This window comes from Macrosteles quadrilineatus, unplaced genomic scaffold, assembly GCF_028750875.1.
Source record: "Macrosteles quadrilineatus isolate MER2022 unplaced genomic scaffold, UCM_ALF_1.0 Scaffold_8__2_contigs__length_117827958, whole genome shotgun sequence".
Classification (NCBI taxonomy): domain Eukaryota; kingdom Metazoa; phylum Arthropoda; class Insecta; order Hemiptera; family Cicadellidae; genus Macrosteles; species Macrosteles quadrilineatus.
Genome location: NW_026542601.1, coordinates 28,959,875 through 28,978,244, shown reverse-complemented (window position 1 = coordinate 28,978,244; position 18,370 = coordinate 28,959,875). Strand labels below are relative to the sequence as shown.

The 18,370-nt window shown below is 36.2% G+C and overlaps 1 protein-coding gene and 1 long non-coding RNA gene across 2 annotated transcripts; one reads left to right on the top strand and one right to left on the bottom strand.

The window, feature by feature from the left end:
• Positions 1-1,838: 1,838 nt before the first annotated feature.
• On the bottom strand, positions 1,839-9,255 carry LOC129000813 (NADH dehydrogenase [ubiquinone] 1 beta subcomplex subunit 10-like). Its single transcript, XM_054427836.1, has 4 exons — positions 9,026-9,255; positions 4,818-4,953; positions 3,847-3,983; positions 1,839-2,175 (listed from the first exon to the last, which is right to left on the bottom strand). The coding sequence occupies exons 1-4, from the start codon at positions 9,132-9,134 to the stop codon at positions 2,030-2,032; spliced, it is 528 nt and encodes a 175-aa protein (XP_054283811.1). The 5' UTR covers positions 9,135-9,255; the 3' UTR covers positions 1,839-2,029.
• A 1,012-nt stretch (positions 9,256-10,267) lies between these two features.
• LOC129001645 (uncharacterized) lies at positions 10,268-15,649 on the top strand. Its single transcript, XR_008491477.1, has 4 exons — positions 10,268-10,464; positions 11,939-12,239; positions 13,810-13,884; positions 15,174-15,649. It is a non-coding gene; the product is annotated as an uncharacterized LOC129001645 (long non-coding RNA).
• Positions 15,650-18,370: the final 2,721 nt, after the last annotated feature.

Below are 18,370 nucleotides of genomic sequence, written 5' to 3'. Positions count from 1 at the left end.
GACTCCTGGAAAAGTGTTGATGAGACGTCCTATCAGAAACTCTAAGTATGAACCAATAGTGTAGGAGGTGACGTTGCTGGAAGGAAACTCTGATTAAGCTCATGTACGATTGCCAGACGGGCGTGAGACAACAGTGTCTACACGCAACTTAGCTCCTTGTGGAAAACAAGCTGAGAGAACAGATTTTGATGATGGATCAACACCGGAGAACCACACAATGGAACTTAATAGCGATGTAAACTTAGTAGACGAAACCCAGGATGTGTCTCATCCCGATGCAGAGGTGATAGAAGAATCTGCAACTCAAGAGCCTCTACTTAAGGACTGATGAAACCCAATCACAGAGACAGAAGAAACTACCTTCTCACCTTAAAGACTTTAAATTATATTAGCGGGGAAGAATGTGATAGAAAATATTCCCAGAATATTAGTTAGACATTGTTATTTTATTTGTTTATGTTGAATGTTTGTAATCATTATTTAATTCTCTAGATTTAACTCTTACTTATGAATTCCATTACTTGAATTGTGTTAAATAAAGCCTACTCATTCAAGGCAAACAATCTTTATTCTTCAACAATCGGTAATGCAGTAAAGGAAACAGGGCTGAAGCCAACTTTATAGTTTGTTTTATCCATAAACAGTGACTCTATTCTTGTAATTTGGGTTGTGTTTTACTTTAACAGTTTTATTAAATGAATTCTTTCCTTGTCTTTTCCTAAAAACATATTTGTTCAAATGAGCTAAGAGGTTTTCTCTCGGCTCGCAGACTATATTTCTGCAAGCATTCCCTTGAAAAAAAGAGAAAAAAACAACTGAAATTTTAATCTTTTTTGTCTTTGCATAGTTGATACATTTTTTCGGTAAACAAGAGATGGCAAATAAAATTGTAATGCTATTCACTATTAAATCTTACAATCTTACTGAGAAAAATATAGACAGCAGGACAGAAAACATTTGGGACAAAAGAGAAAACATTTAAAATGTGTCTTGTGACCAAGGTCGCATGACAATGGACTCTACAATTGGTGAACAGTTTGTTACGGTGGATGTTTTGACTTCAGGTTATTTATTTGTTTTCAGTAAGACCAGTGGATTAGTGGACAATATTTTACGTAATCCACAATAGTGATTCTTAAAAACAGATGTCATTCAGAAGATAAGCACTGGGAGCCAATGTAGCTCAGGTTTGAGGTTTAGGTCAGTGCCGTTGTTACCAAATAGGGAACTACAAAAAAATCATCTTAAAGTCCCCATAAAGCTATGTTTGCTAACATGGAAATAAATCATAGACCAATTTTAATCTTCTAATAATTTGGATTTTAACTGCCTACTAATTTATGATTATGAGACATAGTTTAGCTTATATCATAAAAGTTTATCTTGATCATTCATGTCTTCCAGTCTTCTTATGTCCTCCTGGCTGCCGCACCTAAAATTAACTTTTTGGGGTTGATTTGACAAGTCTTTTGATTGCATTTACCATAAACATTTGCTATTAAAATATTTGAATGAAATTTCAACGTTCAAAAATGTTTATAACTAGAAAATAAACACAACTGAATATCAAGTTCTCCCCTATCGTGAAGATAATGAGCACAATGTCCTCCAAACTAATTTGTACAGAGACAAGGCTTATGTAGCAAAACATGAGTGATACTCCTTGAGTAAGAAAACAAAAGGATTTGTTAGGTTATAAGATAACACTTGACAAGTCCTGGTCAAGACAAGACAGGTTCAGTTTGTGTTGAGTCTAAATGTCAATCTCAACCCTATTATATATTTTAAAACAATAAGATGAGGAATGTGGAAAGTTTTTATTAAATTAAACAAAAAAGTTATTGAAAACAATTTTAATAATGTACCACATGAGTTATTTACAGTTGACTACAATTACTTCGCCCAGTAATCTGATAGAATGCATTTATGGAAAATATCAGGACAAACTGAACCTAATTAGCTATTAAAGAGGGGGAAAAGCAAATGTAAACAATGCATTCTGAGATACTATAACGATTCTTCCAAACTTCTATTCTCCCTGCGACTCCTCAACACTTTTGGGTCGATTTCCCTCTGTTCCCGTTCCGATTTTTCCGTGGCGTCTTTCCCAGACCATACGGTGTTTCTGTTTCATGTAAGCTTTTTCCACGTCCATCTTAAATCCGAGATCACCATCTAAGACAAAATTATATACTGTGAGTGAAAGTCAAGATTAGGATAGAGAAAATAGATGTCTTTTATATGGGAGAACATATCTAGATCTACACCTTTCAGAGTGAAGAGTGATTTACCTACTTCTATCAGGTTGCAACAATCAAGAAAGTCCTATCTAAAATCTGTTTAAACAGTTTTGTTTGTTTCTTGTTTAAAATTTGACTGTGGTTAAACATGCAACTGAAGTATCAGCTGTTAGATTAGCTTACAATATTCATAAAAACCATCATAAAGAAAGTTGGTCAGCGACACTGGATTTTTGAAAGTGAACTCTAGAAATAGTTGAAACGCAAGAGGGGCGAAGCCATTAAAAGGAAATTACCTTTTTGTTACCGTTCGCAGGTGCGCTGGATAATGAGCTTTTAAATGACACCTCAATTTAGAAAATCGTTTTAGTAGGACATCTCAAAAGTGATTTTACAGAGAAAACCCTTATTGTATTAAGTATACAGTCTTTTCAAAATAGGTTCACTGCAATGCAAGGAATCAAGCAATAAGGGTGTCATTATAAACCAAATGAGCTTTATTGTTTTAGCAAATTTCCCAAATAATGAATAGGTGAATACTTTTTCGTTTTGAGGTCCCTAGAGGCCAAAAAACACAGTTTAAATTCATACATGTGTGTGTCCGTTAGCGAAATAACTCGAGTAAAAATTATCTGATTTTGATGAAATTTGGTACAAACGTGTAAACCTACGCTTATTCAAACAAGTTCGCGAATCAGCATAATGAGACTATGGGAACGGGGTCTATGGGGGGTTTTATGGGGTAAAAATAGACTCTCATTTTTGACCCTAAAAACAAAAAAATTTCATAATTTCTCTCTAAACCAATTTGTTGAGCTTAAAAAAGAAATAATTTTGTATATTGAAGCGTTGCTGTATGCCCAACAGTTACGGAGAATAAACAAACTGTTGTAGTTTGCTTGTTTGTGGATATTTTAAATCAAATATAACAATTTTGTTTATTTCATACTAAGCTATCAAAATTTCAATAAAAAAACACACCTAAATATCTCTTACTTAGCAGCAATCCTAAGTACAGTAGAACCCCGAAGCCTGGGTTAACCGAAACGCTATAAAATAATACAGGGCTAAAATATAAGTAATACCAATGCTTTAATAACTTTAGTTGTTTAGTTTAAAGTATTTTCTAACCCATTACAGCATTTCTGTGGCTAAAATAAAATACTGTAAATAGACATTGTTTTAAATCTATTATCCAACTCAGCATGGTAATACATAGGCTATTTTTAGCATATGACGAGTTAACCAAAAAATTGGTTATCCGAAACGGCTCTCTCCCCTTTATTTCGGTTAACCATGGTTGTTATTTAGATAGGAAATAAATCTGACAATTTTAGGGAATATTTTAGTAGAAATTCAGGCAGGTAAGAGGAAATTCGCTTAGTCTGAAGGTTTGCTGCAGCGGGAGTATTTGACTGTATTGAGCATACATCCATTCCTGTGTTCTAATCAAAGATTTTTTAAGTGTATCAGGGAATTTTTTGTTGAAACTTATCCCTGAAAGACAAAGCATTGTGCAACATTTCTTCCATCCTAATATTAATATAGAAAATAAACTAGCTAATGGAAAACTTTTGTAATCCAAAAAAAAAATAAAATTATTTACATTTGGCGAACCAGTTAGCTGCTGCCTCTTCGTATGATTCCATCAGCGGAAGGCATTTGTCTTCGTTGGGCTTCTCGTACATCATGCAGTTCTCATAGCGGTATCTCAGTATGCTCAAGATGGCAGAATCCACTTTACTGTTGTTACAAAATAACAAATTAGGCATTAAGTCTAAATGCTTGCAGGTATTATATGACAACAAACAATTTATTTGAGAGTACAAGAGTTTTTAATACTATATGGTAAAAAGTTGAATGATATTTCAATCACACAAAGAGTGTGTTTTTTAGAACCATCACAATAATTTCAGATAAATAACCATTAGGTTATTGTTTTTCAGATGATGGGATGTCTTAAAAATATATTTATAAAGAACTAGGCCTATTATTTTTAACAAAATATAATTTAAGTAGGCCTACACGATTTCCAGCCATGCCTAATAGTTGTTTACATAGTTATAGTTTAAATTAAGGTTTTTGGACATTTTTAGTTTTTAATATCTTAGGCTAACTTACTGGGAGGGACTGAAAACAGTTATCAAATAGGCTCATAAAATGTTATAACATTAAATCACTAAAAAATATGGGGGTTGCTAATGGGTGTATTTAAGTCATACAGTGTGGGGCCTAAGTGATGGCTGTAGAATAGAGTGGTAAATGTCTTGAGTAGCTTTGTTTCAGTACTGACTATAAAGACCAGACTTTTTTAGTGTGTTCCTACACAATTACCCTTCTGTTTTTTTTTTCTTTTCTTTGAGAGTTAAGTACGATAACTTATTTATTAGTATGAAATGAAAATAAAAAATGGCTGGTTGTAACTAAACTTAGCTGCTAAAAAAAGGTTCTTGGAACTTTTTCTTCATTGGGCAACATCATTTGGACATTTGGGGGTTTATCTCTAGCCTTTAACAAAAAAATCTGGTTCAATAATCAAAACAAAAGCTGTGAAGATAGATTAAAAATTGCACTCACTGGTCACGGTTAAACTGTTCTTGAGCCTCAAATTTGCAAACTCGATCATCATCATAACATTGGTCAACGGTGGGAACCCTGCGGAACTTCTGATGGTACCAGGGGTACTGTTTTCGATTAGGTTCCACTACCGTCCCTGAAAAACATCCCACGTACTAAGTAAAACACAGCTGAAGAGAGCTACATTCCCCATAGGAGAGGTCACAAATTGTTGCAACAAAAGAACGTTTGCCAGTACAACAGAAATGTAATTTGTTATTTAATAGTTTGGACAGATACAGTTCGGCCTAGAGAACCTGTAATATATTATTGGATGAATGACTATATACTGTATATCAATATGTATCCGATTTGATATTAATATTGTATCGATTAGGACTAAAAAACTATATGATAAATAGAACAATAATTGAACTCTATTATTTATGCCTAACTTGGCCAAATGTTTTTTTGTTGTTAATTATTACAAACCGGTACAACAAACACATTAAAGAGGCTTTTTGTGTTTATTTTATCCACAGTCAATTATATATCCTAGTAAGTTACTTACGATTAAAAATTGAGGAAACAATTAATTTTGTAATATTAACTTATGCAGTTTATGGAAAACTGAGTTGATTTTCTAAAAAAAAAAAACATGTTTGATCCCGTAAAAAGAAAAATCATAAGCTGCTTTAGTTTTGGTAACTACCTAGATATCAATAACGGAAGTCTCACTAAAATTATATTTTTTCACTGTTATTATGCTAAATAACGTCCTGAATTCAAAAATGATTGTCATTTTCCCCGAGAATGCGGAAAATCAACATTATTGCGGAAATGGGTCATGAGGGTACTCAAATTAACCAGTATAGTGAGCTGAACGAGAATATGCAAGAATTTTTAAGATCCAATAGATATTAACCCTAGAGCTGGCACTAGTGTAACGCTGTTCTGGCATAGGGATAGGCCTATTATTGATTATGTAATATCATTTTTAAACCATCATAAAAATCAGAAATAGCAACATAACTATGGATTGTTATATATCATTTTGTTCAGAATAAGACAAAGAACAATAATATAGCCTAGGTGGTTTACATGGTTACCACAAACAATTTTTTTGGCCGTATCTCCGTTAATTTTCATAAAATTTTAAAAATTCTTGCATGTTCTTGTTCAGCTCACTATACTGGTTTATTTGAGTACCCTCATGCCCCATTTCCGCAAAAATGTTGTGCTTGTCCGGGGAAAAAGACAATCATTTTTTAATTTGGGACGTTATTTAGGCCTAGCATTAGAAAAGTGAAAAAAATATAATTTTAGCAAGACGTCCGTGTTCGATATAATTACCTAGTTCTTTTTATCATAGTTTGTGGTTTTAGTATCTATTTTTTTTTATTAGGCCCTAAATATTATTTGTTTTTGGTGGCCTAGCCTAATGTTGTTTTATTTATTACAAAAGTTAGGCCTGGTTTATTTATTTATTTATTTATTAAACACCAACGGCAAACACCATTTTACATTAAGTAGTTACAAATATTATAAAGATTTAATAATTAACAGAGGAGTAGAAAACAATATTTAAGAAAAAAAATAACAATGTATAAAAAATATAACAATGTACAAAAAATATAACAATAACAAAATATAACAATGAATATATCAATAACAAGAATACAAACAAAATACATCACAAAATTAACAAGAGAAAAATCAACAACAAAGGAACAACAACAACAATGCTTTTACGGGGTACCCTCAAGGATGCTGTCAGCCGCAGATTGCCGAACCACTCCCAAGGAGGCAGTTAAAAGGTCAACAGAGCTGCTTATCACATTCCCGAGGCGCATAATCCGGGGAATGGGACTAGATCTGGCGTAGTTGGTCCCAGTATGGTCAAGTTCAAATACACGCTGATGTCTCGTGATTCTCGAAGGAACATGGAAGTTTATCCTTTCCAGCAAGAAGGGGCAGTTGACTTGGTTATTTATCAGTTTGTAGAGAAAGGTCACATCAGCCACCCGCCTTCTGTTTTCAAGACTCGGAATGTCATAGATATTAGAGAGCTCGTCTACCCGGACGTCACGAAAGTCAAGTCCAGCACGACATTCCAGGAACCTGATGAAGCGTCTTTGTACCGACTGAAGATGGTAAATATGGCCAAGATGGTATGGTGACCAAACCAAGGAAGCATACTCGAGTAGCTGCAGGATGAGAGACTTGTATAGGATAATACAGGCATGGTTGCTCAAACCATGTCTAGCAGAGCGGAATACCAAACCGAGCATACGAGAGGCCCTAGTGCAGATTTGGTTTATGTGGGGACCAAACTCGAATGAGGAGTCAATTAGAACACCAAGATCCTTGATGGTATTGCATCTCTCAACCCGGTTGCCATCAAGAGAGTAGACAGCTAACACTGTATTTAATTTCCTGCTGAACGTGATCAATTTGGTTTTTGTGGGATTCACAGCCATGTCATTGGAGAGGCACCAGCCAAATGTCATCGAGGGCGTCCTGCAAGGACTGGCAGTCATGATGTGATGCAACTTCAACGAGTAGCTTAATGTCATCCGCAAATAGAAGAAATAGGACTTTGATGACCTTCTTAATGTCATTAATAAAGATGGAAAACAAGAACGGTCCAAGATGAGACCCCTGAGGAACACCAGAACTTGCAGCGAAGAAAGAAGAGACTTCAGAACCAAGGCGTACAGCAAGCCGTCGATTGGTAAGGTAGCTCTTAAACCATTGTAGAATCCTTCCAGTGAACCCATAACCCTGGAGCTTTGCAAGCAGATGACTGTGATTTATCTTGTCAAAAGCTTTACTAAAGTCAATGTAAATGGCGTCAACTTGATTTCTTTGACCAAAGGCTTCCAACACCAGACACTGGAGAGATAAAAGATTCGTCACAGTGGAGCGACCGGAGGTAAAGCCATGCTGCTCATCAATTATGATATGTTTAAATAAAGGCTGTACGATGTCTAAAATAAGCCCTTCAAAAACTTTACTGAGGACGGACTGAATTACTATGGGCCTGTAATTTGTAACATCGCAACGATCACCGGCTTTGAAGATTGGAACCACATAACCATATTTCAGTGTGGAAAGAAAAGTGCCTGTAGACAAACTGAGGTTAAATAGGAAATGGAGCTGATGTACCAGCTCAGAGTGGCAGAATTTGAGTACTCCTGGCGTGATGTTGTCAGGTCCACTACCCTTGGTGGGGTCCAAGTGAAGAAGCTTCTTATTGATATCTTCTAGGGAGATAGCACATTCTGAGATGGTGAATGGAGTATCAAATGAAGGTACTGGCAGCTCATCAAGGGACGCATGAGAGTAGACGGACGAGAAATATTCGGCAAACAGCTCACACATCTCATGTGGGTGGGAAACCTCAGTTGGACCATGTTTAAGGGAGCAGGGCATGGAAGATGTGCGATTGAGATTCTTCACAAAACTCCAGAAGATCTTGACATTAGTGGAAATGGTAGTATTAACATGGTTGACGTAGCTCAAACGACAATCCCTGGATACAGCCCTGCATCGGTCCCGAATGACGCTAAAGTTGTGGTAGTCAATCATGTTGAGAGATAGCCTATCTTAAATTTCTTGTGAAGCGTCTTCTTCAGAATAACAAGTTCCCTAAGCTCTTTGGAGAACCATTTTGGAAAGACGGAGGGACTGACAGACTTTCAAGGAGAGTGAGACTTGATGAGTTCGCTGAGTTGACTGCAAAAAGTGGAAAATTGAAGATTGACATCGCTGCAATCATAGCCTAGTCGAGCTGAATGGCTCCGTCCTGGAGGTCAATTTTAACCTTTTCAATGTCACATCCTCGAATGTTCCTGATGAAAGTAGGGTGCTTTGGGTGCTCGATCGATGGTGAAAAAAACATAGTAGGAAAGATAGGCAGGTAACTTAAGTTTGGGGATTGAATCGGATAATTATCGATATATAACGTTATTCATCCGATAATATATTGCAGGTTCTCTGTGGAACTACAATCTGAAAGCCTACTTAAGGAAGGACTAAGATTTAAGTTAGGCCTAGTTTATAACCTAGGCCAGGTCACACTGTAGGCCTATTGTATGACCTTTGAGGAATGAGTTTCATAACAGAATTGGACAAAAGCTCCTTTTGAGTACAAAAGTAATCAAATTTAATGGTAAAGCATCATGAACGTTGAAATGTATATCCTATTTTGTGTTACTTTAGCTTACCTCTAAACCAAACGACAGGCTCTTCAATGGCATTGACCACTTTGCCAAGAAATCTAATAAAAAGGTTTTCGTGGTGTTCCCCTGAAGAATGTCCATCTTCGGAAACCATTATTTTTAAGAAAATTGGCAAAATTGTATAATTGTGTTGCACTTGTATGACAATTTTATCTTCACAAAGTTACAAAATACCCTAACCTATTTTCAAGGATATAAGAAATCTGATTTTAATAGCAGAAAACTAGTAAAAAATGGGTTTGTCTAAAGTGAGTATCACAGCAACACTATTATATCAGCTGACAGCTGATCAGTGTTATACATGATCATGTTTTATACCTTTGAGGTCAACCACGGCCACCTTTAGCTACCGGAGTTAAAGGTGACCGTGGGTCAACTCTTATAGATAGAAATGTTTTAGCAACTGTCTTTTTATTTAACAATGTGGAGTGGATGCAAAAATCAATTATATCAATTATTTAAGATGGGGACGCCATTATGTGCGTATTTTAACCAAAAAATTATAGAAGTACGAGTGTATGATGAGTGACACTATCTTGTAGCATAGATAAAACCATAGATAAAACATACTCCTCAAGGAGTATACCTTGAGGAGTATGTTTTATCTATGCTGCTAGGCTCTCATTGAAGAGGTCCCACTGACGCAGAGTCGTTGTTGCCGGATTGCATAAGCCTTGGAACAGGACTGTTCCACTTAATTTTTCAAACTTCCTCTCAAACTCACATCAGCTGATAGGGTAAACGAACGATTGAATGTCAGCGTAAGTAAACGTCGCACGCGTCTGTGTTAGTGTGTGTGTGCAGTTCTCGATTCTGTGCCACCACGGACAGAGCATTGACGGCCCTAGTGGCCTAGCTAGTACTCTTAGGGCTACCAGCCGCTTGTTGGTGTTGGGACGGGTGGGTTCCATAATATCGACAACCGTAGAAATTGATCGAAACTGAATTATTCCCAGTTTGTCGACACTGGAATATTCCCACTTAACCGACATCCCAAATAACCGACGTCGCAAATTATCGACACCACAAATTGTCGACATCCCATATTGTCGACAATGAAATAGTTTCATTTTGTCGACACTGAAATAGTCCCAGTATATCGACAAGCACCCGTTCTTCGGAGCTACTCTTGAAAAGGAGCTGTTCTAATTCATCGTTCAGTTCCTCAACTCACGAGTCGCAATATTTGATTCCGAATTCCGACGGACATCTTCAAGCTGGCCATTTATTGACTAACAACTTTTATATTGTAAATATTTATCTTTTTTATTTCTTTCCTTGTTTACAAGAAAATAGATGACTCGAGTGTTACAAACAATAGTTTTTAAGGAATAATGTGAAATAAGTTAATTTTTATTTGGTAAAAAACGTAATCAACGTGATAACTTAATAACATTAAGTAGTCCTACCAGACACTAACTTAGGTAAGTCACCAACAAGAACCTAAGATACAGCTTATTCGTAGGCTAATTCTGGATCATCAAGTCATCAAGCAATATTGTAGCAAATGTTTGAATAGGCACTATCCCTAGGCTATTAGGATTGTCTCTTTTTCCCACTGACCCAGTGTCAACTTTAAAAATTTGTTTATGTAAAAATATTTGGCTGCACTTTAGTTTATGTCCTACATTCATTCAAATGAAAGATATTAATACAAGACTATTTAATATTTTGAATATTTCATTCCGTTAGTTAGGTTAAGTTTTACCCTAACATTACCCAAAATTGATATAGGCCTAAGTTTATTGAATGAAATAATCAATATGACTGGGACGGGTGGCGTCGTCCTGTACCCCATTTACCAATCCAACTACTAGGAGGTCACGAATTGTGGATATTTATAGGCATGCACTGTGGATGCGATACTCCCTGGTGTGGATTAACGTCCGCACGAGTGAGTACTTACTACGACTATCCGCAGTACTATCCTGATAATTAGACCAATTCGTATATACCAAGACAATAATGTGGTTCGGATTCCACTATAAACCGTAGGTCCCTTAGTTGCCATTAGCTGTATGGGCTATTAATTAACAGCTGTGTCTAAGGAATGTCGGCCTTAGTCACTAACAAGACTACAAGATCGCGCCACTCATCCTGATCCTACACTCATTTCCATTCATACTTGGCTTAAAATACGGTACCTATAGTGTGATTGTTGACGGAAAGCGGCTGGCTGAAGGGTCGACCATACTCTCACACACGCAGGCCTCACACACACAGACGCAAGGGATTAGGACGGACGTGGGACGGACCATTGTCCTGCCGCACGAGTCATCGCTGGCTCACGGAAATTGAACTATAATTTTTTTTAATTTTACGTTTGTTATAAAATGTGGTAACGATTTTGACTTCAGCTCAAAATGCTTAGTAAAATGATACCTAGGTACCAAACAATATATATTTTGCTTACAAAGTGTAAAAGCTACGAATATTTTAACACGTTTTTATTAGCTAGCTACTTGTCATAATCATTTCGTGTTTGGACTCATTTTTCATTGAATTAAACAACAAATTTATTAACACTAACCATTTTACTGTATATCTAAAATCAAATGAATTGCAATTTTGAGGTATCATACAACAGATCTTATATTTCTACTTAGTGAATAGGGGATCGGGGCTTTCAGGCAATTAGGACGGTGGTGAGTGTGCGTGCGTGAGTCGGGTCCCTCACAGGTAGGGCTGAGCTCCAGCCGCACTCCGGTAAAAATCAGACTATACTTTGTATGGTCGCCAAGTAATAAGTAAGAAAGTATTAAAGAAATATATTCATTGGAATGAGTGTAGGACGTAAAATTATGTGCTGTCAAATATTCTAGAGCTGTTTGTATTTGGTGTAAGACTAGACTTGGATTATATAATTCATTGCTGATGACATCAATGTTAATTTTATAGATGATCCTGGAGCAAAGGCTGTAATTTGACCTGAACCCAAATTGGTCTCTATTTTAAATATTGTCTTGAACCAATAAGTTAAGAGGACTAACCTTTCTGGACGACATTGCCATCGACATCACTGCAGATGAGAGAGAAAGAGAGACCAGAGTTGTGGACCCTGGAGGCAATTACCATACTGCCGTGATAATGTTACTTGGTCTAACCATAACTTAAGTGAGGTGAACATTCTTTCCCCTTTGTGATAGATTCTAGGCTATGTTTGTTAACTAAGTTATTCAATGTTCAAATCGGTACTTTGGTAAGTATTATCCGGAGGCTACAGATAGGCTATACAGCGCTTTGCGGCGGTTATGTTAGGTTGGGTTATCATAAATGGAAAGAACATTTTTATGTCCTAGGCCTAAACTTACTGTCCATATTTGGGTGGGTTCCATATTATCGACAACCATAGAAACTGATCCAAACTGAATCATTTCATTTAGTGTTGAACAGAGTTTGAACAACTAATTATTTATATGTTTTATGGTAACTTTAGGGAAAATATAATGTGTAACACAAGTGCAAACTGCCTTTGCTGCACTCGAGAAACTTTCCACACTCGCCTACGGCTCGTGCGTAAACATTTCTCTTATGTGTAGCAAAGTGCCACTTCGCCCACTAGTTACCTACACAAATAAACTATTATTAGTAGTTTTTGGTGGAACATAAGGATAATTAATTATAATCTTTATGCAAATTTATAGTTTTTTTTATAAAAAATTAAAACTAGGCCCCTACTTAAAATGTATTTGGATACATCTCGAAACATGTTGTTTGGAAATGTCTTAATTAGGCTAGAGCTTGCATTTTTGCAAATTGGGAAATAACAAATAATTAATGTTTAACACGTTCGCTACCGAGCGACGCACATATGCGTTGGTCCGGTCACTCCTACAGACCAAAAGGAATGATCATGACGTTGCTTACAGACCAAGTGATATAGGAATAACATTGCCAACAGACCAAAAGAGAAATATCGTTTAAATGGACGAATTGACTTCATATTAACCTTAAGTGAATAAGTAAGCAATAAATATTGTTTTTATTTATCGTTTGGAGCAACTTTCAAAACGCTGCATATATGCGTCGGTCAGTTTATTTAATGAAATCTAGATAAAAAGATTACCTACATTTTCGTTTCAATAGACCAGGCGACACACGTTTAAGCGTCGTTGTAAATTTGGTTGTTTCAAGCTTTTACACAAACAAATAAAGAAACTCCACCACTCGCCAAAACTGCAAAGGTTAACGTTTACATCTGTTCTGAGATGTCGCGGAATGCACAATGTAAACAACAATGTTGCCAACTGTTGTGTGACGTAACCAATCGTCATATCCACAGACCAAGCGACGCACATTTGCGGCAGATATCCCTCTAGACCGATACGATAAAATCAGGGCTTTAAAATAGACCGTTGCTAAGAAATACGCTGATTAATAACATTGAACACCGACGCAAGTGTGCGTCGTTAGTCTATTTCAATGTGATCAGCTGACGCAAATATGCGTCGGTGGTCTATGCGAACGTAAATTCCATATAATTGTGGTAGCGAACAAGTTAAACCAATTTATTTTGTCTAAACCAAATTATTGTTACAAATTCTAATATTTGTACTAACTTGACCCAGATTTACTCAAACATTTTCCTATTAGCTGTACCTATTTGAATATCGCAAATATAGAAAGGAGTGTACACACTTGTATTATTTGTTGGACTAAAATTATTTGTATAACACTATTTTTTGCAATATTTCTGTACAGAACTGAATGAAGCCTACCAGTAAAATGGGGGCGTTGTAATTAATATCCTCCGACATTGGAGAATACAGGGGAGAGGTGCCAGAGGAAGAGGAGATCGAGGATGGGGCGAAGTAAAGACTAAGATTGAAGAGAACTAACTAATGGTAAGTTTTGCCATTTACTTAAATTTAATACTTATAAAACCAGGGCCGTGTCCATTGCCCCCAAGCCTATGTCGCATAACCCTCCTGAATTACTAGTATTTAACCAGCATTTTAACTCGAGAGGTGCCCAAAAATTTGCTTTTGTTTTTTAGGAAATGTAGGCTATATTTTTTGACACCATAACTATAATTTTTCTGAATATGTCATAGTTTTTACATTTGGTAAGTACTGAAACAACAATAATTTTAAGACAAATGGAAAAGCCCCTGTCAACAGAAGCAGTTGAAACAAAAAATTCTCATACATCAATAAGGTATTTAGTACAAGCGTGGTTCAATAAGACCTTAGAAGAATATAGAATAACACAATTTGTTGTGATAAATTTGATTTATTTTGCTATAATCTCCTTTTATTCAGCTCTATACACTTATCTTAAAGTTTCTCCAACCTCGTTCAAATTATGTCCAAATAAATAGTACCATACAAACTTGAAAAGCCTTCAAAATACTCTTCTGTTTCAGTGATGACCAGCTCCATGGCAACTAAAAATGTCCGCTCGTAGGCCTTGAAGCGCCCCTATCCCCACCACCTTCCGCCAGTCACTCGCCCGACAGGGCAGCAAAGAAAACTGTCAGATAATTTTGCCACACTCTGTACGTTATATTTTGTCCTATACAAAATGGGTTATATGGGTCGGCACTTATGTATTGATCCAAACGGTTACTGCAATTGTGGCAAAATTAAACGATATTGTCCTCGGTAATGACCAAATCGTGATTGCAGGGTCATCATCTTCATCTCCCAAGGTCGCCAATGGTTAAAATTGTGGGCATCCTCGGTGCAATCGTGAACATCTTTCGCGGTTGCGAGGCCTGATTATCGTCACCCGCGATCGCTGGTAGTCGTAAATTTCGATCACGCAATCTTTGCAAACGCTTTCGGCTATCATGAGAATACAAGACAAACTTGGATTATTGTACCCCCTAATTCTAACAGATTGTGGGAAAATTTATTTTCCAAGAGAAAAAGCATTCTTTTGAGGCCCCAAGTGAGTCCCCTTCCCAGGCCGAAGCCCTTGGCAATCGCAGTGTCCACTGTTAGGGGAATACGGCCCTGATTTGGAGGCCTATGTTGGTGTGGGGCCTGGTGCAAACCGCCCTCCCCCCCCCCCCCTCAGTACGCCACTGAGTAGCCTACATTAAATAATGATAGAAGTATGCATAAAAAGACTCTTTGTTCAGAATACTGTTTTAATTATTAATTTTTGTTCTGTTATATCCACTATCCAGGCCTGATGACAGGGTGGATGGCGATGGAGGCATGGAGGTTGGGGGAGAGGAGGCTGAAGAAGTGGAGACAAATCAGTTTGGATCCATTATGTTGATTAGTTTAACATTTATTTTGAACATCAGTATTTACATTTTTTTCTCATTTAGATTATTAAATTAAGATAATTTTATTGTTTTTATGAAGATTTTTTCTTACATTTTTAATATTTGTTTGTACTTCTGCCTGGTAAAAAAAAAAACTGTTTATTATGTTTGTTAAAATGATTACTTTCACTAACTTACCTTGTCTTGGGTAACAAGAGATATCTTGATATTTAACTAGCAGGGTGCCTGTTCTATGGGCGGGGATTGTATAAGTCAGTAGAAACCTTCTTATATTTCGATACTTGGTAAATTAATCATTTCCAACTTTATATAGTATAGATCGCTATTCCTGTATTGATGTACTGAAATGAATAAAATTATATGAAATGAAATGTTGTTTTTTATATATTTTGATGACACACTATTAAAAAGTCATAACAATATTCTAGAGTTTATAACAGCTAATGTTTGTGTTTTTATTAATGATTTATTGTGACTTTTGAGTGATTGAAGGATTTGTGATTTGGTTTTAAGGAGATTGATGTACCTAATTTTTTTAAATCTATACTTATTAAATACGCAAGCAGGTTTTTTGTGACAATTACTTTTGAAATTACTGAACCGATTGACATGTTTTTGGTGTCATTGGAAAGAGCATAACGTGAAGTTGTGCAAGAAACTTTCTCTTTAGGGAAATAATTAGAGAGTGAGGACCTGGGGCCCTTTAAAGTTTTGTATTTTTCCATAAGATTAACATGGGAAACAAACATTGTTATGAAACTCCAGCTGTTGTCAGAAATTTAAAGTGAGAAGAAGAACATATGTTAATTGTAAAATTGTGACAGAGAGGTTATGCAGAAAATCAGGTAGTTAATGGTTATTTGGTGCTATTAAAATAAAGACTGAAATTTGTAAACGTACTGGCGACAATGGGTGATACCATAGATAAAACATACTCCCTTAGTAGATTAGTCATCCTAATGGAACAGCTGAAGCCAATTTTATTGTTAGTTCTGTACGTCCAACTATAGAGGTTATGTTTTGTTTACAATTTGTTTCTTGTTATTGCAGTCATTTAAAACCTCGTTTAACCTAATAAAACAATATAATCATAAACAATAACTGGTCTCCTAGTTATATAACCAAATAGTAAAGCACAAATCATGAAAATAACCCTAAAATAATAGAAACAAAATGTTGTCTACACTAGCGATCAGTGTGGACGTACATGAACTAGACACAAAAAACAAGCTTCAAAATTTACAATGGGATGAGGAGTCTACTTGTGTTGCTTAGTCTATGGTGATACCACGCAAACTACATTATCATTGACAAAGACCAACATGGAGAACCTATTGCGACTATAAGTGGGAAACATTTCTACAACACACTAAAAGCCCATGGTGGAAGGAAAAAACATAGGCGTGCTATTCCCGTCCTTGTATTGCAAACAAAAGATCACCTGATTGTAACTGTCAAATTAGTATGTATTTGTTTTGATTTGATTGTTAATGTTTTTTTTTTATAAAAACAAAAACACACATTATAAAAACAATAACAACCAAATCAAAACAAATACATATACTAATTTGACAGTTATAATCAGGTGATCTTTTGTTTGCAATCCAAGTGACGTCAGAATATGATGGGAATAGCACACCTATGTTTTTTCCTTCCACCATGCTAAAAGCCAGATCAGCTTTTGAAACATGATAAAATATTTACAAGAAATGTTGATTATGTTGAACTGGTAAGTACATTGTGAGTATTATTATTAGTTACGTAATCTTTGGGTTGACTCTTTTAAACTCATCAGAATTTATAACTTATATTATATTTGTTCTTAAACAAGTTATTTGTTTTTAAATAACTCCTTTATGTACTTCTTTGCGATTGCTCGATTTCGAGCAACATATACCTAGTTCAATTTATGGGTCAACTTTTTTTTATAAGAACCGGGTTTCGTTATTCATGTAACTATTGGAACACTTTTTATTATCCTATACTCTAATACGAGCAAGGTTTGCTTGTATGTATGTATGTATGTATGCTTGCACCAAGATCTCGAAAACGGCTCCGACGATTTTCTTCAAATGTTGTAAATAGTTTATTTCTGGCATAAAAACGAGTTTACTGCAGTTAGAACTGCCAACAAAAATTTAATTACGTAGAAAAATGCAACTGAAAATCAATTTTTTTTTTACATTAGTCTTATGGGTTGCTAGGTAACCATGTTGGCTGAATTAAATAACAAGTAAAAAGTAAACAACATACTTGAAATTGTAGCATGTGTTCATAATAAGCCAACTACCCACAGTATACAACAAATTACAAATACAGTACAAAAGGTAAAACATCACATGTTAATATCTAGCAAAGATTATACTGAAGATTACTCGATACATTGTAGTCAAGGGTAGCAGTGCGAAGTCTGGGATCTGTTTATGACGATTAGATCAAAGTATCTGCAATTCTTAAAATGCTATAGGAAGGGAAGGAAAAAGGCCCGCGACGTAGGAAGTGGTGAGGAAGTAGTTAATGATATGGGAAGGGAGGGAAACAGGTCCGCGACGTAGGAAGTGGTGAAGGTAGTAGTCAAGGCGAGCAGTCGGGAGTGTGGGAACTGTTTATGACGATTAGATTGAGGTATTTGCAATCCTAAAATGCTATGGGAAGGGAGGGAAACAGGTCCGTGACGTAGGAAGTGGTGAAGGAAGTAGTCAAGGCGAGCTGTCCGGAGTGTGGGAACTGTTTATGATGATTAGCTTAAGGTATCTGCAATTCTTAAAATGCTATAGGAAGGGAAGGAAACAGATCCGCGACGTAGGAAGTGGTGAAGGAAGTAGTAAAGGCAATCATAAATGCTATGGGAATAGAGGGAAACAGGTCTGTGACTTAGGAAGTGATGAATGAAGTAGTCAAAAGGCGAGCAGTCCGGAGTGTGGGAACTGTTTATGACGATTAGATAAGGGTATGGGCAATCCTTAAATGCTATGGGAATGGAGGGAAACATGTCCGTGACGTATGAAGTGGTGAAGGAAGTAGTCAAGGCGAGTAGTCCGGAGTGTGGGAACTGTCTATGAGGATTAGATTGAGGTATCTGCAATCTTAAA

Excerpts from the sequence above, each read along its gene's own strand:
- LOC129000813 (XM_054427836.1), bottom strand. The coding sequence starts at position 9,134 with ATGGTTTCCGAAGATGGACATTCTTCAGGGGAACACCACGAAAACCTT. Across the intron at positions 4,954-9,025 it reads GCCTGTCGTTTGGTTTAGAG|GGACGGTAGTGGAACCTAAT; the intron begins GTAAGCTAAAGT and ends GATGTTTTTCAG. Across the intron at positions 2,176-3,846 it reads AGCTAACTGGTTCGCCAAAT|ATGGTGATCTCGGATTTAAG; the intron begins GTAAATAATTTT and ends ATTTTGTCTTAG.